Source organism: Artemia sp. Qi Xiang Cuo, chromosome 16 (assembly GCF_049724085.1).
Source record: "Artemia sp. Qi Xiang Cuo chromosome 16, ASM4972408v1, whole genome shotgun sequence".
Lineage (NCBI taxonomy): Eukaryota > Metazoa > Arthropoda > Branchiopoda > Anostraca > Artemiidae > Artemia > Artemia sp. Qi Xiang Cuo.
The window spans coordinates 35,988,322-36,016,299 of NC_142809.1; the positions used below are offsets into that span (position 1 = coordinate 35,988,322).

At 33.5% G+C, this 27,978-nt stretch overlaps 1 protein-coding gene and 1 pseudogene across 1 annotated transcript; one reads left to right on the forward strand and one right to left on the reverse strand.

Moving 5' to 3' along the window:
• Window positions 1–19: 19 nt before the first annotated feature.
• Window positions 20–12,529, reverse strand: LOC148942848 (la protein homolog pseudogene; annotated as a pseudogene).
• LOC148942849 (intermembrane lipid transfer protein VPS13D-like) lies at window positions 8,318–27,978 on the forward strand. The gene is made up of 4 exons (XM_089102726.1): window positions 8,318–8,397; window positions 17,631–17,870; window positions 20,209–20,379; window positions 23,592–27,978. The coding sequence occupies exons 2-4, from the start codon at window positions 17,724–17,726 to the stop codon at window positions 23,727–23,729; spliced, it is 456 nt and encodes a 151-aa protein (XP_088958852.1). The 5' UTR covers window positions 8,318–8,397; window positions 17,631–17,723; the 3' UTR covers window positions 23,730–27,978.

The window sequence follows — 27,978 nt, forward strand, 5'->3', positions numbered from 1 at the left end:
GGAAAGATTTAGAGCATGGTTGAAACATGGGCAACGCAGGGCATTCTTTGCTACCTTTTGAACTTCTTTTACAGCTCCACAATGTTCTGAAACCATCATAGCACATCCATCAGTGCCTATGCCCACACAATTTTCCAAGTCTAGCCCAAGAGATAGAAGAAAATCCAACACAACATTTCCAAGCGTTTCCCCTTTAATGGTCGGTTCGAAGTTTCCAATGCTGTCCGAGTAACAAGTTTCGTGTAGGTCTAAAAAACCAACGAAATCTTCACGTCTTGTGCAATTGTAATTGTAGCAAAGGGCAATACTCAGTTGTGACTTGTGTGACACATCCGTTGTTTCATCAAAAACCACACTGTAGAACTTGGCAGAATGAATTCGTGCAAGAATTTCTTTAAGAACCTCTTTGGCAAAACATTCAATTAATTCATTCTGTGTTGTTTTGCTTATATAAATAGCATTTGCACCTGAGCTTTCCAAATGTTCTTTTAAAGTGATATCGCCACTATTTACACGGTACCTTAAAAGTTCTTGAAAGTTCCCTTCGTTTGTCAATGGGTCCTTTTCTGCCAATAATTCTTCATCATCTCTATGGCCACGAAGAGCAATGTTCTGTCGACCCAAGAAAACAATTGATTCTACAATTGGCTTCAATCTCGCTCTGTTTTCCTGCACTTGTTGGCTACGTTGTTCGTTTACAAGGCTTAAATGTTGGTTTCAGGGTTGTCATATTTTAGAAGGAAATGTTTGCCTGCGTCAACTGAATCGCGGTGATACTGATTATTTTCATGAGACACCAAGTCACCGTCTTTTCCAGTTAGCTTAGCAAAAGTCACGAGGGGCTTCTTTACCAACTTTTGTAATTGATTGGAGCCTCCAACTCCTCGAACGTTAAACAAAATACAATATTTACAGAATAAGCCCCTCATCTTATTTGAAAGTACTAGCCAATGAAATTCTTCCAAGCGAGTACGATCGAAAAATCTCTTTTCGTCCCTGCCTCGCTTCTTGTGAACTGAATAGGGGAAGCTGTAGTTAGACGTCGGAATCCACGGGTTCTGAAGCAATTGATATCGCGTACGATCATCCAGTTTTTCAAGTCTATCGATATAGGTTCCGATATCATTTTCGTAGAAAGTGCTTATATTTGCAATGTTTGTGTTAGGCTTGGGGCTACACTCTTCGATTGATGCTAACGAATCATGCACTATCTCACTATTAGTCAAAGCCCTGGAATCACTACTAACACGGTAACTCTCATTATTTCTATCTTCAATTACGGCATCCACTCGCCTAGCTTTAGCTTCCGAACCAAAAAAGTTGTCGAGAGTTATCTGCTTTCGCTTCGACATCATAACTGGTTAATATTATCCAAAAATTGTATACTTTTCAAACCCTTCTAGAATCGCGACTAACCCTAAGGCGTATGTGTTATCGGAGTCATTTCAAGATTTTTGCTTAGTTATTGAATAAGAAACAGGTTTTGACGCGCACACTTTTTGAAGCTTCAACGATTTACGGAATGACAAGCTTCAAAATGACTTGTAAGTTTGGGTGACACCAGACGCTCTAGACAATTCCCTATAGACTTAAGGTAGAAAGACAAAGTGTCGTCCGATCATTTTCAAAGATGCGTTGAACAATGCGTTTATATCGCACTAAAGTCAAATAAAATATAATTATATAAATTTTGGCCCAAGCAAGGGGGGAGCGATCGCCCCCCCCCCCTGGATCCGCTACTGACGATCCATCAGTTCGACAATTTGTTTCACTGTAATTGTATTTCATTTTCAGTACTGTAAAAGAAAAAGACTGGAAAAGACTGGAAAAGAAATATTTGTAATATAATCCGTTTTCAGTTAAGCGCCAATGACGCAGTAGGCTTTTGGTTTTTATTTACAGTCAGGAAAGGAGGCAGTATCCAAACACTTGTTTGTTGGGAAATTATATTCGTCTTTAACAAGTTTAAAAAGAGCTAATAAATTAAACTGAATATTTGATGAATAATGATATTAATTGCTGAAAGCTCATCAGTTCAAAATAGGAAAATATTTTATTTCGTTTTAAGCTTGATAGTCATATTCAAGCTAAGGATTACTCGCTTTAAGATCTATTTATTCATTTATATTATTACTTGTTGTATGTTTTTTCTATGATTGTTTATTTAATTTCTGTTCGTTTTGGGTTTCATTTATTCTTTAATAATAATTTCTGGTCGTTTTTTTTATTAATTTTAAAATTTATTTTTATATTTTTATATTAATTTTAAAATTTATTTTAATTATATTTTTATAAAATATTTTTCAGAATTTTTTTTTAACTAATTTTTTTTATATTTTGATTGAGGAAAAATTTCAAGTTTTTAAAAATTTCCGATTTCAAAATCAAACTTAAAAAAAAATCAAGTATTCATCAAAGTATCAAAACTGAGATCAAAGTAACAATATCAAAGTGAAAAAATGGGTTTGTGTCAACCTCGGGGCGTTTATTATCTGATGTTTGAACTATTTTTTTTTACAAAATTACTATCTCAAAATTTTTATCGGATGGGTTTGGGGAAAAAGGGCATGGGGGGATTAGATTAAGCTTCGGTATCTTTTGACTCTTTAAAAGTGAATTAGAACTTTCTATTTTCAACCAAATGAGTCCTCTCTGAAATTTATACGAGTATCCCTTCTATAAGAACCGTATATAACCCCAGAGTATGACCTACAACACCTATCTAGGGGCCCTGGGGGGTTTTGTCGACCCTGGAGGTTTAATATCTGATGGTTGAACTATTTTTAACAAAATGGTCACCTAAAATTTCTACCAGATGGGTATATCCATCCGATACACCCAAAGGCGTAGAGGGAGGGAGGGGCTAGTTGCCTTCTAATCTTTTTTCACTCTGAGAAAATGAAATACAACTTTTAATTTCCATTCACATTACCATTCTCTTAATTTTATACGAGCAGTCCTTCCAAAAGCACCAAAACTTCTCAAAAACCAAGAAATAACCCGCCGGCCCCCGTCGTGGGGGGGGGAGTTGTGTCGACACAGAAATTTTTTTTATCTTATCTTTGAACTATTTTTAACGAAATGACCATACGTAAAGGAGTTTTCGTTATATGATCTTTGAACTATTTTTAACAAAATGACTACCTCAAATTTTTGTTCAGATGTATTTGGGGGTAAAGGACTTAGGGGGCATATTGCCCTTTGATAACTTTTGACTCTTAAAAAGGGCACTAGAACTCTCGATTTTCAATCGAATGAGCCCATTTGAAGTTTTTACGACGACCCCTTCTAGATGAAGTGCCTCTGGGAAAAAAATAAATGGAGTGTGAGGGGAGGCTAGCTACCCTCCAATCACTATTGACTCCTACAAAATTAATTACAACTTTCAATTTCCAATCAAATGAGTCCTTTAGGAATTTTATACGAGCGTCCCTTCCATAACAACCATATATGCCCCAGGGCATAACTTACAACGCCTACCCCGGGGCCCTGGGGGGCTGTATTGACACCTGGAGATTTTTGTTGATTTTGAATTAAAGTTATCAAGTATTTTGCAGTAGGTTGCATCAAAACATGGCCAATCGTAGACAGAGAAAAGCCAAGACAGATATATAGAATCTCTTGACATGGGCAGTGAATGGGAAATCAGAACTTTTAAATTTTTTTAACAAAATGTCTTTCTCGAATTTTTTTTCTGTTGTATTTAGGGCATGGAGGAGGGGGTGGGGTCTAGTTGTCCTTCGATCTCTTTTGACTCTTAAAAAGTGAACAAGAACTTTCAATTTCAAATCAAATGAGCCATCTCCGAAGTTTATACGAGCATCCCTTCTATAAGAACTATATATGCCCCTAGAGCATTACTCATAACGCATGCCTCCGGGCCCTGGCGGGTTCCGTTGACACAGGAATTTTTCTTATCTGACCTTTGAACTATTTTTAATGATATGACTCTTATAAAAGTTTTATCGGATGGGCTTGGGGACGCCTTCTATAAACACCTTGTATTCCCCCAGGGTATAGCTTAAAACCCTTGCCCTGAGGGTTGGGGGGGGGGGGGAGCGTCCACCTCAAAAAAATATTTTATATCTGGAAATCAACTACACTTAACAAAATAGCTATCTCAAAATTTTGATCGGATGTGTTTGGGGGAATGATAGGCGTGGGGGGGGGGGGCTAGTTGCCCACCAATCACTTTAGAATATTAAAAATTGCACTAACTCTTTAAATTTTCAGTCGAATGAGCCTTTTTTGAAGTTTCTGTGACAATACCTTCTATAAAAACCTCATATGCCCCAGGGCATAACTTAAGACCCTTGCCCTGAGGGTTGTCCTCCTCGAAAACATATTAATTCTGGAAATCAGCTACGCTGAACAAAAGTGCTATCTCAAACTTGTGATGGGATGGGGGGGGGGGACTGATGGACGTGGGGGGGGGCTAGGTTCCGTCCAATCACTTTCGACTATTAAAAAGGGCACTAGAATTCTCGATTTTCAATCGAATGATCCCACTTTGAAGTTTCTACGACAACACCTTCTGTAAATACCTTAGAAGTCCCCAGGGCATAACTTTAAACCCTTGCCCTGAGGGTTGTTGTGGGAGATTGTCCTCCTCAAAAACATATTTTCTATCAGGAAATCAAATACGCTGAGCAAAATGACTTTCTCAAAATGTCGATTGGATGTGTTTGGGGGAATAATAGGAGTGGGGGGGGGCTAGGGGCCCTTCAATCACTTTCGACTATTAAAAAGGGCCATATCCCGTGTAATTTCTCCACGAAATGAGCCTTTTTTGAAGTTTCTACAGCAAAACCCTCTATAAAACCCTTATATGCTCTTTACGCTAAAGTTTGACTTTCTTATAACTCTTATTTTTTCAAACAATAAAAAACTTTAGCGTACAGAGCGAGGCGTTGAGGAGGGGACAGCCCCTTTCATATACGGAATAATTTCTGTTCGTTTTAAGTTTTAACGTCGTTCCTTACTTTCAGTTAAAAACTTGTTTTTTTTTTATTTAATCTAATCAAAACCGATGAGAAGCCAGAAAATATGCCCGTAAATAGTTTAAAACTCTAAAATTTTCTATTATAAGCCTCAGTTATAACACACTACTAAATTTTAGCCCTGATAAGTAGGGCAAGCTGACACTAGTAGAATCTTGAGGTCTCTTTTGGTTTGGAAAAAATGTTGTCGCTAGCTCAATATTTGCAACTAAAACCATTTTTTAAAGGAGGCTGAAGTAAGGAGCAAAATGCCTGAATATTGACAAGGAAAGCTATAAAATATCTCTCGTTCTGGCAAACACTTTTGCACTGTCAATGTATCTGTCGATTTTATCCTCCGATTTTCTGTCGAAAAGTTTCTTCATAGCTTCAAGCATCTCGATTGTGTCGATGATTATGATCTATTCTTCAAGTTTTTCTGCTGCTATACTGATCTCGTAAATGATTTTTTTTCATAAAGACGAGGCAAGCGATAAATTAGAAGTTTGGAATCCTATTCAGAAGGCCGCTAGCTTCGCCTTTGTTTTCGCATTGGTGTTCTTTAACTGTTTATTTTTCCGTAAATGGTTGAAACTATTGCTTCAAACTTAGTAACTACTGCATGTATGGTTTCAGCTTAGCAGTTCACCGAGCCCCTGATAAGTTTTTGGAGATAAAACCTGTTTTCAATCGAAGGGAATTTTTCTTTAAGGGTTGCAAAATAAGTAAGTAAAAAAGTAAGTAAGTATAACAGCACTAGATCCTTAAGGTCCAAACCGGCAGTGCTGATCTCCGTTTCGTGGCCCTCAGCCAGTAAGTGCAATGGGAGTCTAGGGGCCAGCCATCCTGTGTTTTCGCACACCCTTCCTGCAAAATAATTTGTAGATGAAGAGAAGAACACATATATTTCGTCAAGGATGTTGAAAAGCTCGACGATCAAAAGAGTTGAATTGACAGTATGTTCTATAACAATGTTTAGTCTGTGGGCCTGGCAGGAAATACAAGGCAAACAGTGAATAAGAACTTCAGGTATTTCCTGCTGGGCTCAATTACATTGACCAGACATCGTACTTTGATAGTCCTAAGACTGAAAAGATAGTTTATCCGGAGGAACTCCTCTCCTTGACAATGTTCCTATTATGATTTCTGCCATACCCTGCCCAGTTTTGCCATTAGCCTCACTAGCATCTAATAGTCTTTTTCTAGGTGTCTCATCCAAGTTGATATTGCGGATTATGACCGCAAGCTCATTAGAATGTGAAGCATTGAGTATTGTATCATATAAAAAATTATAAATCCAAGACTTCGTCTAGGATCTTCTCCCTGACTTTTGCTGAAAGAAGTCATTCTGAGGAATTGTGAGTAAATTAGTGAATTTGTATGAGCTATATCGAGTATCAAGCTACCGCATATGTTGCTAGAAGCTAAAGAATTTGAACAAAGTTGCTTTTTCCTTCTTCAGTTATACTAAAACTAATGCCCTGTCTTGCCAGGGTCCGTACAAGGTCCAAAATATTTTTCAATATTTTTCTGTTTGTCTCATCATCTTTTGCTTGCTCCAAAGTTGCTTGCTGCAAAAGTTCGAGTTCTTTTACCAACTAAGAAATCCATATGACTTCTGTTACTGACGAAGAGACAAAAATAGAACAAAGCTGCTTTGTGTGACTCGGAAAAGAAATGAATTACCAGTTTTCCTTTCTTCGCCTGTACTCTGCTCTTTATTTTGTGCCATTGCGGCAGACCAGCTTCAACCCAAACTTTTTCAAATGTGTCGGTTCTGGGACCACGAGAAAAAAGGAAACACAGGAAGCAGAAGGAAATATCTTTTACGATATTGTACTCTAAGAACTGGTAATCCTCATACCATCCCGGATGAAAAAACCACTGTTTGATTTTTATATTGAAGGATTAACTGGGAATACACTCCGCTTTATTTGATTACGACCACATGAAATAAGGTATTTCCTTTGGTTTTCACTAGAGAATGGCTTCCTTATTCCTGGACCCTTTGGAACTATGCTTTCAAAATCGTTACTGTAACTCCCGAAAACAACTCCACTAGTTATTGAAATAATAAAAAGTTCTTCAGTGAAATCAACCATTAACTTTTACATAGCTCTAACACAGAAGGTGATGTAAATTGTATTTCCACGAAGATATCTTTTGCATTCAACGTAAAATTTTCCCAGACAGTCTTAACGATGTCATTGGAATTAGCAACTAATAATATAGTGTTCCAGATTGGTAACACATGTAAGAAATACCTTGTTCTGTCTCTGATCGGAAACTGCTTGCCCTATGTTTAACTGCTTCACATAACCTGTCTTGATCGATGGCGTGACATCAAAGATTTGCCAAAGGTACACATTTGGAATAATTTCTTATCTAATTTCTGTTCGTTAGAAGTTTTAATGTTGCTCACTATTTTTTCCTAGCCAAAAACTTACCTCTCGACTTGAATGAGCTATCCCAGCGTCTTCAAAAGCAATCCTTAATCATGGCATTAGAACACCTTATGGAAAATAGACCCTTGATTGCTAATTCAAATAATATTATAGTTTATTCTGACTCTTTATCAAGCCTTGAGTTGCTGTCTTCAGCTCCTCAGTATAAGCTGGTTATTGACACATATCATTGTCTAAGTATTATAGATAATCTTGCTTCAAGTGGCATAAGAACTTATCTTCAGTATATTCCTAGCCACTCTGGTATGAGTGGTAATCATCAGGTTGATGAAATAGCAAAAAATGCTATAAATATTGACCAGCCAAGTGGGAGACCAATCCCCATTAGAGATATTTACCGATGGAGACTATCAGATATTATGTTTAATAAGAAAAATCCTACTCTTTCCACCTTTCCCAATAGATATTTTTCTAAAATTTATCATAGAATTCGTTCTGGAACAAATGGACTAAACTTTCTTGCATTCTTGTATCAGTTTCCTAATTCAAGTGCTTCAGTTCCTCTGTCCCCTCTTTGCAGGTATTGTGTTATGAATAATGAAACAATTGACCACTGCCTATTTGAATGTATGATGGTGACGTCGCACATCATAATTCGCATTGTTAGCTGTTAAAGTGCTTCAAACGCCACAAAGTGTCACTATTAGTCAAGAGCTTATCCGATATACCTGTAAACAGTTCGCAAAAATTGATATCTCTTATCTTATATTAGAACTTCTTGAGTCAAAAGATTTACTGAAAGATGTTTGAGAATGTCTAAATAAATAAGAGACAACCAAGCCAGATGCTCTGTAGCCCACAGAGTGAAGCAAAAGGAAAAGGGCTAAATAGTATCAACTGAAAAACCCGCCTGCTGTGAAATAGAAGAAGACGAAGGGCCTTGTGGCATGGGTTCTCAACAAATACATTGAGAATCTGAATGCTGAACAACTAACCCTTCTCGCTTTTTGAAGGTAAAACTAAAGCAAATTTTGCTGAGCATGATAAATCACTTTCCAGAAAATTGTCTTTAACCTGATGTTTTTAAGATAAGTAGTTAAGCCAGGATTATCATCCAAAAATGTGTCAGTGAAGAATATTCTTTGGTAAATTTTTACCAAATCATATTATTGACTTACAAGTAAAGTGAATATACCACTTGATGTCTTTTTTATGCTCTTTCCAGATATAAGAACCATTTTTGTTGGAAATGAATTTCACCCCCAACCAAAGGTAAAATTACAGCTACTTTTGGCTATCTTGAAAATGGTTTAGATTAGGAAAATGGGTAAAAATTTAGAATTGGTACTGCTGATAAGGAGACATGTTAAGAAAAAAATTCTTACTTTAAAATATCTATAATGATCCTAGTTAGGCTAACATATTATCCAAGATGAAAACCTTTATCATCAAGTCTTTCCTCTAAAAATCCTTCTTTTTCCAGCTTAAAATAAAAAAATTACAATAAACCTTCATGCTAAGATGCAATGCATAATTCTTTTGAAATTGCCAAATAAGTTGTTCTATAGATAGCATTCATCTTAGTCATTGTTAATTCCATTTTTTTTTTTTTACTGAGTAGTGGTGGAAATACAGAATATTAATAAAACAGTGGCAAAATACAAAGTATTGCTATAAATAATATGTACCAGAGTATACATAGAGGTTTATTGTAATTTATTTTTCTTTTAAGCTAGAAAAAGAAGGATTTTTAGAGAAAAGACTTGATAATAGGCTAAAGGTTCTCCCCTTGGATAATATGTTACCTTGGATCATTATACATATTTTAAAGTAAGAATCATTCTTAACATGTCTCCTTGTCAACAGTACCAATTCTAAATTTATACTAGAAAATGAATCTTTCAGGGATGGGTCTACAGGCTAAAGTATGTCCTGGGAAGGTAGCCTATCTTGAAGTATCTAACTCCAGCTCCACTCCTCCCGCTAGAGGGAGGTGCCCAATGGATATTCTTAAAAAATTACATTCTATAGTATGTAAAAATATGTGTATGTTATATCCAACTACACTTAGTATCAAGATAAAATATCATGCTAGACAGATAATAACATTTTTAAGACTCTTACACCTTTACCTACCTAGCTGAATATTTGACTGTCTATGCAATATACAGAATATCTACCTAATTAGATAATAACATAGCTTAGTGTTTTGGATTTATCCAACTAGGCAGATAAGAAGATTCTCTAAGCAGTTTGGGGTTAATATCCAACTAGACAGATAATTCATCTCTCTTAGGCACAGCATGAACATCTAACTTGGTGGGTAATACCAAGTCTTAATGCTCCTGATATATATCCTACTAGGAGGATAAGTAAATTCCATTATATTGTTTTTGGACAATATCCAACTGGCCAGATAAATTGTTTCTCTTAGGCAGAGCAAGAATATCTAACTAGGTGGATAAGAAACTTCTCTAAGCAGTTTGGGGTTAATATCCAACTAGCCAGATAAATTATTTCTCTTAGGCAGAGAGAATATCTACTTAGTTGGATAATAATGTCATTTAGTGTTTCTGATATATATATCCAATGGTATTTTTTTAGCCTTGTGACACCTGATAAGGAGACATGTTAAGAAAACAATTCTTACTTTAAAATATGTATAATGATCCTAGTTCTTATATTATCCAACAGGAGAACCTTTATCATCAAGTCTTTCCTCTAAAAATCCTTATTTTTACAGCTTAAAAGAAAATGTTTCAAAAACCCATGTTCCAAGTACCACGTTGCTTAATTCTTTTTAAATTTCAACCTAATTATTTTTTTTATATAGTTCGTTCATGACGTTGTTAATCGGACATATTTTGATTATTTCCCATCGCAACTGCAATTTAAAAAAAAAGTTTTAAAAATACCGACAGGACCGCACTATAAAAAAAAAATTATTATGGCAATTTATCAGGTCAATTTAAAAAGAATAAAGCAACGTGTTAATTTTAACATGGTTTTTGTAAACATTTTCTTTTAAGCTTTAAAAAGAAGGATTTTTAGAGGAAAGACTTGGTGATAAAGGTTCTCCCGTTGGATAATATAAGAACTAGGATCATTATACATATTTTAAAGTAAGAATTGTTTTCTTAACATGTCTCCTTATCAGGTGTCACAAGGCTAAACAAATACCTATCCAACTAGGCAGATAAGAAGATTCTCTAAGCAGTTTGGGGTTAATATCCAACTAGCCAGATAATTCATTTCTCTTAGGCACAGCATGAACATCTAACTAGGTGGATAATACCAAGTCTTAACACTCCTGATATATATCCAACTAGGAGGATAAGTAAATTCCATTAGGCTATGCAGGTTTGGGATAATATCCAACTAGCCAGATAAACTGTTTCTCTTAGGCACAGCAAGAATATCTAACTAGGTGGATAATGCTGAGTCTTGGATCTTCTGATATATATACTGAACTAGGCAGGAAGTTATGTTACTATGTAGTTGGATTAATATCAGAAGGGCTAGGACAAAGTGTTATCCACCAAGTTAGATGTTCATGCTATGTCTAAGAGAAAAAAATTGTCTGACTAGTTGGATATTATCACTAGTTTGCATGAAGAATTTACTTATCTGTTTAGTTAGATATATATATCAGAAGCTTTAAGTTAAAGTATTATCTACCTAGTTAGAGATGCTAAGTTGGCTCTTATGCTTTATTGTATTTGGCTAGCAAGATAAAACTATTTTTCTTTTAAATTTTAATTATTTTCCTAGTTGGATAATTTCTTATTTGCTTAAAAGGATTTTTCAGATAGGTAACTAGTTGGATAATTTTGGCAATAACTAAGTAGGGTTGGATATTATTTTTACATTCTATAGAATAGAAATTTTTAGATATTATCCATTGGGTATACTCCCAGAGGATCTTGACCTTTGATGACCTTTAAAAATCTGTATGTTATAAAAGAGAAACCTTGCAAATTAGATCTTCCACAAATGAAGTACAGCAAAATTGTTTTCAGCTTCACAACTTTGCCCAATCCCAATTTATAAGGTTTTAAAGATATGCAAATACATTTTCTAAATTTTGAAAAAAAAACATTGATATAGCTTAAATTCTATTCAAATAGCAGGAATTGCATTTTCAGAACTAAAACCAGAGAAAAACAAACTGATAACTGAAAATTAACGTAAAATATTGTTTTGTCAAATTTTCAATAGGTATAGACCTGTCATGTAGTCAAATTTCAGGACCCTCTAGAGAGAGAAGGTGTGGAGATATGTACTTCAAAATGCCTTTCCAGGACATACTTTAGCCTGTAGACCCATCCCTGAAAGTTTCATTTTCCAAACTTAACCCCTTTCCAAGATAACCAAAAGTAGCCTATAACTTTACCCACCCCTATATATACCAATTCAAGGTATATATTTGCACATTAGGGGGGGATTTTTTTTATTAAATGGGAGGTAAGTCTGAACTTTACCCCCACCCCGGTAATGTGCAAATATATACCCTGAATTGGTACATAGGGGTGGGGGTAAAATTCATTTCTGACAAAAACAATTATTATATTTGGAAAGAGCAATAAAAAGGCATCAAGTGGTATATTCACTTTATTTGTAAGTCAAAAATATGATTTGGTAAAAAGTTACCTATCTGTTCAAAGAAAAGAGGTAAATTTCTAGTGGGCCAGCATCCTCTCTAGTCTTAAATTCAACTAATGTAGTGCCTTTAAAGTGCGGTTCTTTTTTTGACCCATAGTTCCTCATGGTGATTTTTTCAACATCTCCAAAATTTAAAAAAAAACTTGAATAGTTCATCTAGTGTTGATTGATGCCTTTACAGTAGACTATTTTCAAAGCAATTTCTCTCTTAATCTCACTTGTAATTTCTCGTATAGACTTTACTCTTTTGATTTTCATGCCATCCCCAGAAACTTGAATCAAACCAGATTCAGACTTTCTCAATACTCCAGTTACTAATAAAGGATTATCCGACAGAGACACTAGCTGTTTTAATTTCAACCAAATATCCATTGGAATCCATCCTTCATAATTTTTCTGAATCTCTTCTAAAAGAAATTTGTCACTCACAATGTTGGAGTCACCAAAGTAGAACTCTACTTGTCTAATAATCTTATTTTTCATTGTTTTCTGCTGAATTTGGTGTAAACTAAGGTCAAACAAGCAATTAGTTAATGTTTTGTTTCTTTTTAAGCTCTTATTAAAACTTTTTAGTCATGTCTAAATATTATTTTTATATTATGTTTCTTGAAAGCTTGAATATACGTTATTTTTGCTATTGCAAAGTTGAAAAGTGAAGAAAAGCTAAAACGAAAATTTTAAAACTCAGAAAGCGTAGGTGCATGATGTTATAGTGTAAGAAATAAAATCTTTGTTGGAATTAAATAGGTGTCGATTACCCCCTAAGTGTATAATGACATTTGTCTGAACCAGCATCTTCCATGAGATGATTATTATTAGTTATGTGTCTGTAAGGAGATGATTATTATCAGTGGAGACAGTTTTGTGTCTGTAAAGATATTTATCTTAAGGCTTTATTTATATAAGTTGATGTACTTCATTTTTCATAAAATATAAATTTCATGAAAATTGCTAATGTCATGTTTAGTGATGATCTCTATAAGATACAGTGTCATTGATATTTATTTAATGATAGACTAGCTAGTAGATTGGTTCTCTAAGCCTTGTGAATGTATTGTTGACCTTAACCTTGATTGATGAGAATGAAACCATATATGATCTTAATATAATCCTTACCATAATAATTCAAACCAATATTTTTCCCTTGTTCAAGCCAAGGGACAGTAAGTTTTCTGTTTAGCAGTTTCGGACAAGGCGGTTCTAATAGTGTACTGGTTGTTTTGATCTGACTCTATTTTTAGGAGTTATGGGTTATTGTATTTCTTAACATTGGACGTGATTGTCTCTTACTAGGTTGCTAGCTACTGCTGCAATCCGGATTCTTGGTAGGCAAAAATTTCATTTATGATGATTTCTTAAAGAATATGATTAAAATAATCATATACATAATGATTCCTTTTATTACTCCAGTTACTATGGGCTACAGTTCGTTCCTTAATGTAATTAATTAAAAAAAACTTTCCGCAAAATAAGTTTTTCAAAGAAAAGTAAAGAACTCCATTAAACCAAAAATGAGCAAAAATAAAATCAAATAATCTTTCAAGCGTGAAACTACCACAAATCTGCATTGATAAATAAATGACACCCAAAACAAACAGAAAATACAATAAATAACCAAGTCAAATCCAAAACAAGCAGAAATTAACATGACTAGGGCTCAAAAACCCTGGGGCTTCCCAAGGCCAGAACATAATTTGCACTTTACTGAAAAAAATATAAATGTTTTACTTTTATAACTTTAGTAAATCAAATAATATTAACATTTTGATTACTAAACATCAGTATGTGTATGTTAAACTGACAATGCACATTTATTTGTATTTGAGCCCAATGCATTCATAGGGGTTTTGAGCTCAACTGATGTTAATTTCTGCTCATTTTGAGTTTGACTCGGTTATTTATTGTAATTTCTGTTCGTTTTGGGTTTCATTTATTTATCGGTGCCGATTTGTGTTAGTTTCAAGCTTGGTAGATACTTTGATTTTATTTTTTCTCATTTATGGTTTAAGGGAATTCTTCACTTTTCTTTGAAAAACTTATTTTGTGTAAAAATTTTTTTTAATTAATTTCTGTTCGTTTTATATTTAAATAGTCTTTTCAGGGAAAAAGAAAATAATTATTTAAATCTTTTGGTTTTTTTTAAGACTTTATAGTTTGGCCTACTATTTGTATGTTGGAGAAAAATTTTCAGCAATTTATAACAACATGTACTCTTTTAAAAATTTGTACACAAATAGTCGTGTTTAATTTAGTTGACCTGAAATAGAAAAATTGATACCATTCGCAAAAAAATCTGTTTGCTTTCTTTGATAACTTGGATACACTTACGCTATTTTGATTTGGTTAAATTTTAAGAGCAGAAGTAGCCCTGAAAGTTTGAACATAATGCTTTCAATTGTTCCTGGGATACTGCTAAGATACCTTATTGGGAATTAGCATTAACACAATGCATTTTGATTTAATCTTAAGGCAACATTTAATTTTTAAACATAATGGGCAAATGGGAGGGTACGCGTGGGAGGGGGACTAGTTGCCCTCCAGTTACGTTTGACTATTAAAAAGGGCATTAGCCCCTTATATTTGAAATTTAATACTCCATTTTAGAATTTACAAAGAAAAAACCTTAAAAACTAATGGCCTTGTTATAAAAAAAAAAAAAAAAAAAAAAAAAGAAGAAAAAAATAATACATTGTACCCACATTGATCTTAACTAAAAAAATTAAAAGCCTAAAAGAAAATTTCGAAAAATCAAAGGGGAAATATCCCTTTCAATTTCCAATCAAGTAAGCCATTTTTGAGTTTCTACGTCAAAGCTGTCAATAAAAACCTAATATGCCCCCAGGGCATAACTTCCAACCCTGGCCCTGAGGGTTGTGAGGGGGTTGTCATCCTCAAAGAATTAAGTTCAGGAACTTTCAACGCCGTTAAAAAAATGGTTATCTGAATATTTTGGTTGGATGTGTGTGGGGACCTGGTGGGAGTGAGAGGGGGGTTAGTTGCCATCAAATCACTTACAACTATTAAAAAGGGCACTAGAACTTTTAATCTCCAATCGAATGGGACCTGTTTGAAGTTTCTACGACAACGCATTCTATAAAAACCTTATATACCCCAGGGCATCACTTGCCACCCTTGATCGCAGAGCTGTGAGGGGGATGTCATCCTCAAAGACATAATGTCCGGACCTGTGAACGACGTTTGACAAAATGGTTAACTCAAAAATTTGTTTGGTTGTGTTTGGGGAAATGGTGGGTGTGAGGGGGATGTTACTTGCCATCCAATCACTTTAAATTATTAAAAAGGGCACTAGAAGTTTCAATTTCTAATCAAATGATTCCTTTTTGAAGTTTCTACAACAACCCTTTCTATAAAAAAAAACCTTATATGCCCCAGGGATAACTTACAACCCCTGCCCTGAGGGCTGTGGGGGGAGTGTCATCAAAGACATAATTTCCAGACTTTTCAACTACATCAAACAAAATGGCTATCTCAAAATTTTGATTGGATGTGTTTGGGGAAATGGTGGGTGCAAGAGTGGTGTTAATTATCCTCCAATCACTATTGACTATTAAAAACGGCACACGCCCTTCTAATTTCCAATAAACTGATCACTTGTTAAACTTTCTACAAAATCATTATCTATAATAACCCTGTATGCTCCCGTGGCAAAAGCTACAACCAGTGCCACGAGAGCTCTTAGGGGTTATCATCCTCAAAGACCTAATTTCTAAAACTTTTAACGACGTTTAACAAAATGGCTATCTGAAAATTCTGATTGTATGTGTTTGGGAAAAAGTTGGGCGTGAGAGGGGGTTAATTGCCCTCAAATCACTTTAGACTATTAAAAAGGGCAGCAGCCCTTTGAATTTCTAGTTGAATGAGCCCTTTTTCAAGTTTCTACAACAAAGCTTTCAGTAAAAACCTTATATGCCCCCAGGGCATAATTTACAACCTTTACCTGGAGGGCTGTGGGGGGAGTTTCATCCTCTCAGATATAATCTCTGGACCTTTCAACTACTTTGGACAAAATTGTTATCTCAAAATTTTGATTGGATGTGTTTGGGTAAATGGTGGGTGTGGAAGGGGTGTTAGTTGCCTTCCAATCACTTTCGGCTATTAAAAAGGGCGCTAGTCATTTCAATTTCCAATCAAATGAGCCCCTTTTGAAGTTTTTACAACAGCGCCTTCTATAAAAAACCTAATATACCTCCAGGGCACACAATTTCTCCAGCACACAAATAGCAGGCAAAACTAGAAAGTCTTAAAAAACGAAAAGATTTAAACTGTTAAACTTTTTCGATTTAAATTTAAACTTTTTCCCTGAAAAGACTATGTCAATATAAAACGAACAGAAATTAATTAAAAAAAACTTTTTCCACAAAATAAGTTTTTCAAACGAAAGTAATGAAGTCCATTAAACAAAAAGTGAGCAAAAATAAAATAAAATAATCTACAAAGCATGAAGCTGCCACAAATCAGCATTAATAAATAAATGAAACCCAAAACGAACAGAAATTACAATAATTAACCGAATCAAACTCAAAACGAGCAGAAATTAACATAAGTAGGGCGTAAAATCCCTATGCCTTCCCCAAGGCCAGAACAAAATTTGCACTTTACTGAAAAAGTTTAAATGTTTTTACTTTTATTAATTTAATAAATCAAATAATACAAACAATTTGATTACAAAATATCAGTATATGTATATTAAACTGACAATGCACATTCATTTGTATTTTATCAGTAAAGTGCAAATTTGTTTTGGAAAAATGAAAGTTGGTACTGAAAAAAATATCAGTAAAGTGCAAATTTGTTTTGGAAAAATGAAAGTTGGTAAAACTTTCATAATAAATGCGTGCTCTGTTCTATAGATGGCATATCAGTATTCCAAATTTAAATTTGGCACATTGATGCTTCATTAGCCGCATGTAAAGTGAATGTACAGGAAAAGGGCTCCTGGAATATTGAAATTATTGCAAGTTTTCTTCTGCCCTTTGACATTTACCATATCATTGGTCCATATTTTTAGCTGTGTTACTCTAGTAAATCCCCTCTGACACGGGATTTTGGGTACGTGCCTAGTCTTTGTTCTAGAATTTTTTATTTTTTTCAAAATAATCCAAAAGTGTGATTATAATACATTAGAAAATACCAAATCTGGCAAAAATATATTACAGTTCAACGGAATAAAGATATTATCCGAACTTCATTAACGGGCATAGAAAAAGGAGCTTTCTTAACTAAGCAAGGGAAGAAATGCTTAACTTACCAAAAATCCAAATCAAATGAGTAGTATGCTAAATACTAAATGCCAGAGTTGTAACTGAACTGAAAGCGTTTAATTAAGGAGTGGAACATGAAAATCGTTACACACAATTTTGATTATCAAATCTAAGAGAATTCAAGCAATAGCTTTATTCTAAAAAAACTTGTTTTTTTTTAAGAAAAGCGGATTTGCACTGTAAAATCGTTTTCAAATATTAGGAAATTTAAGTCTATTCCAATGCTTTGAAAAACCCTGATTATCACAATTCTTGACTCCAATTCGCTGTCCCATCAATAATATTATTGTCCATTTTTTAAGGTCGTGATAAAGAAGGTTCATGTCCGTTATGAAGATTCAGAGAGCATTAGAGGCACAAGATTTGCTTTTGGTACAACTATTGGAAAATTATCAATGCAGACTTGTAACGAAAATTGGAAGCCTGAATTAGTGTCAGTGAATTCAGATTATTCATTTAAACTGGTAAAAATAGAAAATATGGCGTTCTATTGGGATACAAACGCAGAGATGTACGGAGACAAGTCTCATGGAGAACTTGCTGTAAGTTTTATGTGCGTATAAAAATAGTCTGTTTCTATAGTTGCAAGCAGTCTATACCCATTGAAAGGCTATCGGAGTGGTAATTCAAAGACCTTAGATTGTATCTCTTGTGAAGCTTAGATTTACATTTCATCCCTCGAGCTAAGCAAGTTCTATCGATTGATTCAGTCTGTTTCCTCCTATCTTTATTCGACTCTCAAAGTATTTGTAAATTTTAGTTTTTTTTTTTTCCAAAATGCCCTCTATTCTTTTTTATTATTCTTTTTTTTATTCCTATTTTTGACGCACCAGGTACTTAAAGGTATCTGATATGCCACTAATAAATCTAACATTCGCTTACGTATAAATGATCTTAAGCCGAACTGGCCAGCCATGACAAAAAACACAAAGAAATGACTATAAAGACGACAAACAGGTCTATGGTCAGTAAATGAAGATACGTAGTTGTATGCGAATGATCGCCTACGTAGTTGGTACAAGAAGCTTATAATATCAAAACCGCTCGTTATTTCTTAAATTCCCTGTAAAACATTCCTTATACAGACAACTAAGCATTAATCACAGCAAAAAACAAACAAACAAAAAAAAAATCAATATGCTTTGCTTCTTAACTTTTGCTTTGCTAAGAAAGGGTACGGAATGGGGTTGCTCGTAGAGATAGGGGAGGGCCATTCCTTAATTTTTTTTCGATAACTACTTCAAAAGATGTGGCAGCTGTAATCTTAGAATTCAGTTTTTGAAGTTTGGCCGGTGGCATCATTTCACAATGATTTGGGTGGAGGGAGGGGGGGGGCAATTTATTTTTCAATATCTGGGATTTAGAAGAGGCAAATTTGTCGTTTATGATTTTTTTTTTAGATTCAAATACCAAAAAAATCCCTTTTCCATGAAAAAAACGAAAAAACAATAAAGGTAATTTTCAAAATCTAGGGAGAGGCATGGGCTTCATATCCCCCAATTGGCTGAACTGGTTTTGAATCTTCAGAATATCTTCATTTTCATGCAGGGCTCTTTAAATGTTCAACAACAACTTCAGCGGGAAGAAGCACTTGATTTTCATCAAGTGTTTTTCGGAGGAAGGGAAGGATTAATAATTCGATGATATAACAAGCAGGCTCTTTTGGGTTTTAACTATTTTTATTGATTGTAAATTAGTTATGCTCTGATCAGGATACAAAACATAGACTAGTTTTTTTAAAAAAGGAAAAAAGGCAAGTAAATACACACATTGGTTCATTTTAAAAATTTTTTTTATCTTCTGTTGAATATGAAGTAATCAATAAAAGATAATATAATTAATATCCTATTACAGGTTTTTCTATTGCACTTTGCTTTGCCATTCATTACCTTTTGCCCTGTTAATTGTCTTTGGCCCAATGTCAGCTACCTTGAAAAAGTGAAAAAATATTACTTGTATTTCACTTTTGTATAGAAGTTTAGTATCATATTAGTAATCAGTAGAATGCGATCATAGTGATCATGACCAAGTTTTCAAGTGATGGTAGAAGGGAAAAGTTGTCATTCTTTATTTTCGAAGAAAATAACTTTTTTTAGTTTTTTTCCAGCATCCTATAATCAGCTTTACAGTACATTTTATACAGTATGTTTATTGACTGCAACAGGTTTCACATGACAGGAGCAAAATGATATTAAAGAAAAATAGGCAAAAACTTCAGGAACAAAATTGGAACCAGCAGTTACTAGTTTCTTGTCTATACATTTAAATAGAAAGAACTGTCAAGCAATAAAAGAACTTGTTAATAAAATGACATGTTAAATGCTCTACAATGGAATCTTTCCATTGTAGAAGTGTGATTTTTTTATGAGACTACTAGTATAGTACAACGAGTATTCAGAATCTTAATGTGCTTAATTTAACTTATACGTAAGAGTGGGAACTAGAGCTAGTGTCGAAAAAGTCACTAACGCCATCTTGCGTTTGGTGTTCCTTGGCATTTTTCTCAAACTTGTTTTTTTTTTCAGAAACTGAAATCAGACACCTATTACTACACTAATTTTGCCATTTACATGAATTATGCTAATTATGCATCATTATAACACTGAGGACATGCCAAGAAATGCCAAATGCTATATGGTATTAATGGTTTTTTTTTGTTGACACTTACGCCAGTTTCCACTTTTGGTTTCCAAGTTGTCATGGTAGAGAGGAAGAATGAGATAATGAAAGCAGGACTAGGCATTTAAGCCTCAATAAACATCAATGGAAAGTTTATTTTGCCAAATTTCAAGGAAATTCAGATCAAGCTGATTTCACATGTCTTCATTTTAGGTAGAGCTTCAGAGTATTGATGTGACTTGAGATTGTCTTCTTTTGTAGAGAATTATTCTGAGTCCAGAGTCCAAAAAGAAACAGCTTTACATAGTTATCCCAACGTCTGGCTATGTGAAAATCAAGAGGAATCAGTCGTTGAAGCCAATAAGATCATCAACAAATCCTAGATATTTTTTTGATTTTACATTAGAATCAATATGTCTCAACTGTAACAAGGTTTGGAGATTCATTTTTGTTGCCATTTATGGTTTTGTTGCAAAAATTTTTGACTCCGTCCCGTTATTAAGAATATTTCCAACTTGAACATGTGCCTAGCTAGGGGAAGGGAAGCGGACTCTATAAAAAAGGGATATTAATGGAAGATAGTTGGAACATTTGGATAAAATGGAGGTTTTTGAGAGTTCTGACTCGAAAGAGTACACCTTATTGTGCCTATATTTTGCTATATGAAAAAAGGAAAAGTTCACTTAACTTAAAAAAAATAATAAAAAAAATTTTAAACTTAAAACTCAAAATTAAATCAAACTTAAACTTAAAAAAATTAAAGCCTAGCTTAACTTATAAAAAACTTAAAAAAATTTTACCATTAAAAAACTTAAAAAACATAAAACTTGAAAGAAAATTTCTTATGAAAAAAGAGGGAAAAAAAAATTCATTGTCAACTCACATTGAATCCTTACTTAAATGCATGCCAAGAATAACTTCCCGTTGTACTTTTTATATCATTTTTAGGGGGCTTGAACTCTGCTTTTCAGAGTGTTGTTTTTGATATGAACTGCTGCTTAAATACTAACTTGATTTATGCAAAAGATTCTTAATCCCCTTTAATTGTCTAAATATAATTGTATCTCACTTGTTTCAATGATTCTTGAAAATTAATTAAACCTGTTAATTCTTATATTTTGTTTAATTGTCTATGACTGTATCATGCTTCCACTTGATTTGCTTATAATTGCTTTTGCTTGATAAAAGAATCGAGTAATTTATATATCATAATCATATTGCACTTAGTTAGTACCATTGACCTAGCACTTCCTTTTTGTGCTTAGCCTGATTTTCTAATGGCGGTGGAATTCTGTTAATCCGCTCAATTATTAAATAAAAAATATAGAGACATGCTGGATTCTAGATTCCTTTCAAAAGGGGGTTGGCTCTTTAACGGAGAGTTGGGAATTCTGTTGATGAAGAGTTTTAGCTCACTGAATACTTTTTGAATATCTATATAGAGATCCAAACCGAGTTTAAGTTTGGAAATTATAATAGTAACCGAGTTCCGGTTACAATTGAGCCGGGTCGGTCCTTACATACAGTTCGTTACCACGAACTGTTTGATATAGTGATATAAACAAATTTCACCCCTTCACTCCTTTCACTCCAGTGAAATTTGTTTTACGTCACATAGTTTGAAATTTTGCTTGATGATTCATTAGAAATTTCCTCTAAAACATTTTCCTTTGGACTTTCATAACGTTTACTGCGTAATATATAGGTAGTGCATGTATATATTTTGGGGGCCCCTGGAATTATTGCAGTGCATTTTTGGGGATTATGATTATTTTGCAACTTCGCTTAACGATTTGATGTTTTTTTGCTTTCAATATTATGTTTTATCACCCATAAGTGTCTATAGTTTAGGTGAGTGTGAATTTTCACTACTATAATACTATCACACTATATGTGTCAATCTGTTCACTTTTAAAATGACACTGCCCATAGAGAGAATGTTATTGCCCATAAGTTCAAAAACTTTATTATTTAGGATTTTGCAAAAGTTTAAGAAACGTAAATAAGTTCTTAGACCACAATGCCTTTCCATTTACTAATTAAAAAAATAAATGAAAATTCGAAAAACGGGTATAATATTTTTAATAAGGCAGTTGACAAATATTTTGAATTCACATCTTTTTCAATGAAGAAAACAGAAGTAGAATCGAAAACAACAAAAATAAATTAAAGAGAATATATAAATAAAACAAAAGGCAAAAAAAAATACGTGAAAATAAAAAAAACTCACATATTGTTGATATTCATTATGTCAACTGTTCGTCAGTTCAAATAGAACGAAAAACAAGTAAAATCATGTTTTCGAGTTTTCAATGAAGTCTTTTTTCGGTTTCGTCTGTTTTTTGTTTCTAATTTTTGCCTTTTATTTTATTTATATGTTCTGTTTAATTTAGTATAGCTTATTTTCTCACTAAAAAAGCCTTCCTGACGTAAAGTCGAAATATTCGGACCTTTTCTATTATTAAAAGTTTGTTTGTTTTTTTCATGATTTGCCCACTGCCTTATTCAAAATATTAAATCCGTTTGTCTGTATTTTCATTTGTTTAATTTGCCTAAATTATATATACATATATGTAGTAACAAATAGTATTTTACTATGATAAGGCTCTAAATACATTCTGTGCACTTTTAAGGGCATGGAATTCTTGACGACAAGAAAAATCGAAAATATCTATATATTTCGTTAGATTAGCTTTAAAAAAAATAAAAAAATCTAGTTTTCATAAAAACATCTGTTATCATATTTAGTTTCTATTTATTATTTTTAGGGAATATCCTCGCAAAAGTTAGTATTCAGTCTTTCAAGTTCTTGAAAGAGTACTTGAAAAAATCTTTCTGTCTGTCTGTCTTTCTGTCTTTCTTTCTGTCTGTCTGTCTGTCCGTCTCTTTCTGTCTCTGTCTGTCTGTCTCTGTCTGTCTGTCTGTTATTCTGTCTGTCTGTCTGTCTGTCTGTCTGTCTAAGACAGACTAAAACCTGTAAAAAAGTCCATCTTTTTAAATTGACATCTGAAATGCCCAGAAGCAAGTAATAACACAAATTTTTAATGGGTGGTATATCAAACCTATATGTTGTTGAATTAATGATTCAATTAATGAGGGGGGGGGGTAATTTTCTAATATTTTGGACAAATTTGTGAGTAATAATTAAACTGAGTTAAAGATTAAAGACGATACATTAATTAAGAGTTATTTTATTTAAAATTAATTAAAAAAAAACTCAAAAAAATAATTTTTTAAAAGAAAATTAAAGACAATTTTAATCTTAAGATAAGAATATAAAATTAAATTTTGAAATTCAAACAAAAAACGACCAGAAATTACTATTAAAGAGTAAATGAAACCCAAAACGAACAGAAATTAAATAAACAATCATAGCAAAAACATACAACAAGTAATACTACTAGACGCAAATACAACAATACAACAAGTAGCAAAAACATACAACAAGTAATAAAACTATTTTTAACAAAATGGCTATCTCATTTATCGGATGGGTTAGTGGAAAAAGGGCGTTGGGGGGCTAATTAACCTTCTATCTCTTTTGACTCTTTAAAAGTGAACTAGAACTTTCTATTTTCAATCAAATGAGCCCTCTCTGAAGTTTATACGAGTATCCTTTCTATAAGAATCATATATATCCCCAGAGTTACAACGCCTGTCCTTGGACCCTGGGGGGTTGTGTCGACCCTGGAGTTTTAATATCTGATGGTTGCTTCTTCCCGCTGTCATCAAGTGCATCAAGTGTCATCAGGTGGCCTCTATCAAGTGCTTCTTCCCGCTGAAGTTGTTGTCGAACATTTCAAGTACCCTGCATGAAAATGAAGATATTCTGAAGATTCAAATCAGTTCAGCCAATTGGGGGATAGGAAGCCCATGCCTCTCCCTATATTTTGAAAATTATCTTTTTTGTTTTTTCGTTTTTTTTCTTGGAAAAAGGCTTTTTTTGGTATTTGAATCTAAAAAAAAAATTATAAACGACAAATTTGCCTCTTCTAAAAACCAGATATTGAAAAATAAATTGCCCCCCTCCCTCTAACCAAATCATTGTGAAATGATGCCACCGGCCAAACTTCAAAAACTGAATTCTAAGATTACAGCTGCCACATCTTTTGAAGGAGTTATCGAAAAAAAATTAAGGAATGGCCCTCCCCTATCTCTACTAGCAACCCCATTCCGTACCATTTCTTAGCGAAGCCAAAGTTAAGAAGCAAAGCATATTGATTTTTTTTTGCTTTTTTTTTGCTGTGATTAATGCTTAGTTGTCTGTATAAGGAATGTTTTAGTGGGAATTTAAGAAATGACAAGAACGGTTTTGATATTATAAGCTTCTTGTACACAAGAGATACAATCTAACAAGAGATACAATCTAAGGTCTTTGAATTACCACTCCGATAGCCTTTCAATGGTATAGACTGCTTGCAACTATGGAAACAGACTATTTTTATACGCATATAAAACTTACAGCAAGTTCTCCATGAGACTTGTCTCCGTACATCTCTGCGTTTGTATCCCAATAGAACGCCATATTTTCTATTTTTACCAGTTTAAATGAATAATCTGATTTCCCTGACACTAATTCAGGCTTCCAATTTTCGTTACAAGTCTGCATTGATAATTTTTCAATAGTTGTACCAAAAGCAAATCTTGTGCCTCTAATGCTCTCTGAACCTTCATAACGGACATGAACCTTCTTTATCACAACCTTAAAAAATGGACAATAATATTATTGATGGGACAGCGAATTGGAGTCAAGAATTGTGATAATCAGGGTTTTTGAAAGCATTGGGATAGACTTAAATTTCCTAATACTTGAAAACGATTTTACAGTGCAAATTCGCTTTTCTTTAAAAAAACAAGTTTTTTTTTTAGAATAAAGCTATTGCTTGAATTCTCTGAGATTTGATAATCACATAACACATAACAAGTGTATTTTTTAACACTACCCAGAGTATATTTGCTACACTTTCTGTGCAATAAACAATACAACTAATAATTGCTTACTTATCTGGTAGCGTGTACCTTGTGCATGCTTGGAGGCTGCAGTATTGAACTCTGACATGTAGTAACGTCCCTAAGTTGGAGCTGCATACAATTGTACAAAAGACGTGAAGTTAAGGCTGTTTATTTAATTTGAAAATTGAACTGTAATAATTCAGAAAAGGGTACATCTAGAAAGCTCTCGATAACTACCCGAATTGGAACAAAAAGACGTTTCATTGGTTAGGTTGTACTGACCATGTATATGTGGTGTTAATAAAGTAATGATAAAAGAAGAGAATCAAGAATACTACGTTGATAAAATGGTATCATTTGTTTTTGTCCTATGTTATGATGTGTCACAAGCGAAGAGAACCTGAAATGAACATTTGTATGCTGGTAAAATAACCCTAATAAAAATAAAGAAATATTCCAACCTATTTAACAAAAAGTTAAAACTTCCGTAATAACTGCTTACTCTGTTCTATAGATGGCATATCAGTATTCCAAATTTAAATTTGGCATATTGATGCTTCATTAGCAGCATGTACAGTGAATGTACAGGAAAAGGGCTCCTGGAATATTGAAATGATTGCAAGTTTTCTTCCGCCCTTTGACATTTACCACATCATTCGTCCATATTTTTAGCTGTGTTACTCTAGTAAATCCCCTCTGACACGGGATTTTGGGTACGTGCCTAGTCTTTGTTCTAGAATTTTTTATTTTTTTCAAAATAATCCAAAAGTGTGATTATAATACTTCAGAAAATATCAAATCTGGCAAAAATATATTACAGAACAACGGAATAAAGATATTATCCGAACTTCATTAACAGGCATAGAAAAAGGAGCTTTCTTAACTAAGCAAGGGAAGAAATGCTTAACTTACCAAAAATCCAAATCAAATGAGTAGTATGCTAAATACTAAATGCCAGAGTTGTAACTGAACTGAAAGCGTTTAATTAAGGAGTGGAGCATGAAAATCGTTACACACAATTTTGATTATCAAATCTCAGAGAATTCAAGCAATAGCTTTATTCTAAAAAAACTTGGTTGTTTTTAAAGAAAAGCGGATTTGCACTGTAAAATTGTTTTCAAGTATTAGGAAATTTAAGTCTATCCCAATGCTTTGAAAAACCCTGATTATCACAATTCTTGACTCCAATTCGCTGTCCCATCAATAATATTATTGTCCATTTTTTAAAGTTGTGATAAAGAAGGTTCCTGTCTGTTATGAAGATTCAGAAAGCATTAGAGGCACAAGATTTGCTTTTGGTACAACTATTGGAAAATTATCAATGCAGACTTGTAACGAAAATTGGAAGCCTGAATTAGTGTCAGTGAATTCAGATTATTCATTTAAACTGGTAAAAATAGAAAATATGGCGTTCTATTGGGATACAAACGCAGAGATGTACGGAGACAAGTCTCATGGAGAACTTGCTGTAAGTTTTATATGCGTATAAAAATAGTCTATTTCCATAGTTGCAAGCAGTCATTTTATTAACAAGCGCTTTTATTGTTTGACAGTTCTTTCTATTTAAATGTATAGACAATAAACTAGCAACTGCTGGTTCCAATTTTGTTCCTCAAGTTTTTGCATATTTTTCTTTAATATCATTTTGCTATTGTCAGCTGAAACCTGTTGCAGTCAATAAACATAATATGTACTATAAAGCTGATTATAGGATGCTGGAAATTTTCCAATAGTTGTACCAAAAGCAAATCTTGTGCCTCTAATGCTCTCTGAATCTTCATAACGGACATGAACCTTCTTTATCACAACCTTAAAAAATGGACAATAATATTATTGATGGGACAGCTAATTGGAGTCAAGAATTGTGATAATCAGTTGTTGTTGGTTTCCTTTTTAAAAAGTATATTGTTTCTAGTTTTCTTATCTCTTCTTGCAGTGTTCTTGTTGTTCCATTTTTCAGGTTTCGTATTGCTTTTGTTTTTATTCTTTTGTTGTACTAATATAAATGAATAAATAAATCTTAAAATGATGAAGATGGTGAACACTTAATCTTAAGTGTTCCTAATACTTGAAAACGATTTTACAGTGCAAATCCGCTTTTCTTTAAAAAAACAAGTTTTTTTTTTAGAATAAAGCTAGAGGTTGGAATCTTTCGATTTTCACTCCTTAATTAAACGCTTTCAGTTCAGTTACAACTCTGGCATTTAGTATTTAGCATACTACTCATTTGATTTGGATTTTTGGTAATTTAAGCATTTCTTCCCTTGCTCCTTTTTCTATGCCCGCCAATGAAGTTCGGATAATATCTTTATTCCGTTGAACTGTAATATATTTTTGCCAGATTTGGTATTTTATAAAGTATTATAATCACACTTTTGGATTATTTTGAAAAAAATAAAAATTTCTAAAACAAAGACTAGGCACGTACGCAAAATCCCGTGTCAGAGGGGATTTACTAGTGTAACACAGCTAAAAATATGGACGAATGATCTGGTAAATGTCAAAGGGCGGAAGAAAACATGCAATAATTTCAATATTCCAGGAGCCCTTTTCCTGTACATTCACTTTACATGCTGCTAATGAAGCATCAATATGCCAAATTTAAATTTGGAATACTGATATGCCATCCATAGAACAGAGTAAGCATTTATTATGGAAGTCTTACCTTTTTGTGAAAGAGGTTGGAATCATTTCTTTATTTTTATTTGGGTTATTTTACCAGCATACAAATGTTCATTTCAGGTTCTCTTCGCTTGTGACACATCATAACATAGGACAAAAACAAATGATACCATTTTATCAACGTAGTATTCTTGATTCTCTTCTTTTATCATTACTTTATTGACACCACATATACATGGTCAGTACAACCTAACCAGTGAAACGTGTTTTTGTTCCAATTCGGGTAGTTATTGAGAGCTTTCTAGATGTACCCTTTTTCTGAATTATTATAGTTCAATTTTCAAATTAAATAAACAGTCTTAACTTCACGTCTTTTGTACAATTGTATGCAGCTCCAACTTAGGGACGTTACTGCATGTCAGAGTTCAATACTGCAGCCTCCAAGCATTCACAAGG

What these genes read in the sequence shown, in the direction of transcription:
- LOC148942849 (XM_089102726.1), top strand. Translation starts at nt 17,724, where the DNA reads ATGCAGACTTGTAACGAAAATTGGAAGCCTGAATTAGTGTCAGTGAAT. An exon ending in AGTCTCATGGAGAACTTGCT is followed by an intron (nt 17,871 to 20,208) that starts GTAAGTTTTATG and finishes CTTCTTTTGTAG; the next exon opens with AGAATTATTCTGAGTCCAGA. An exon ending in TATGTCTCAACTGTAACAAG is followed by an intron (nt 20,380 to 23,591) that starts GTTTGGAGATTC and finishes ATATATCCCCAG; the next exon opens with AGTTACAACGCCTGTCCTTG.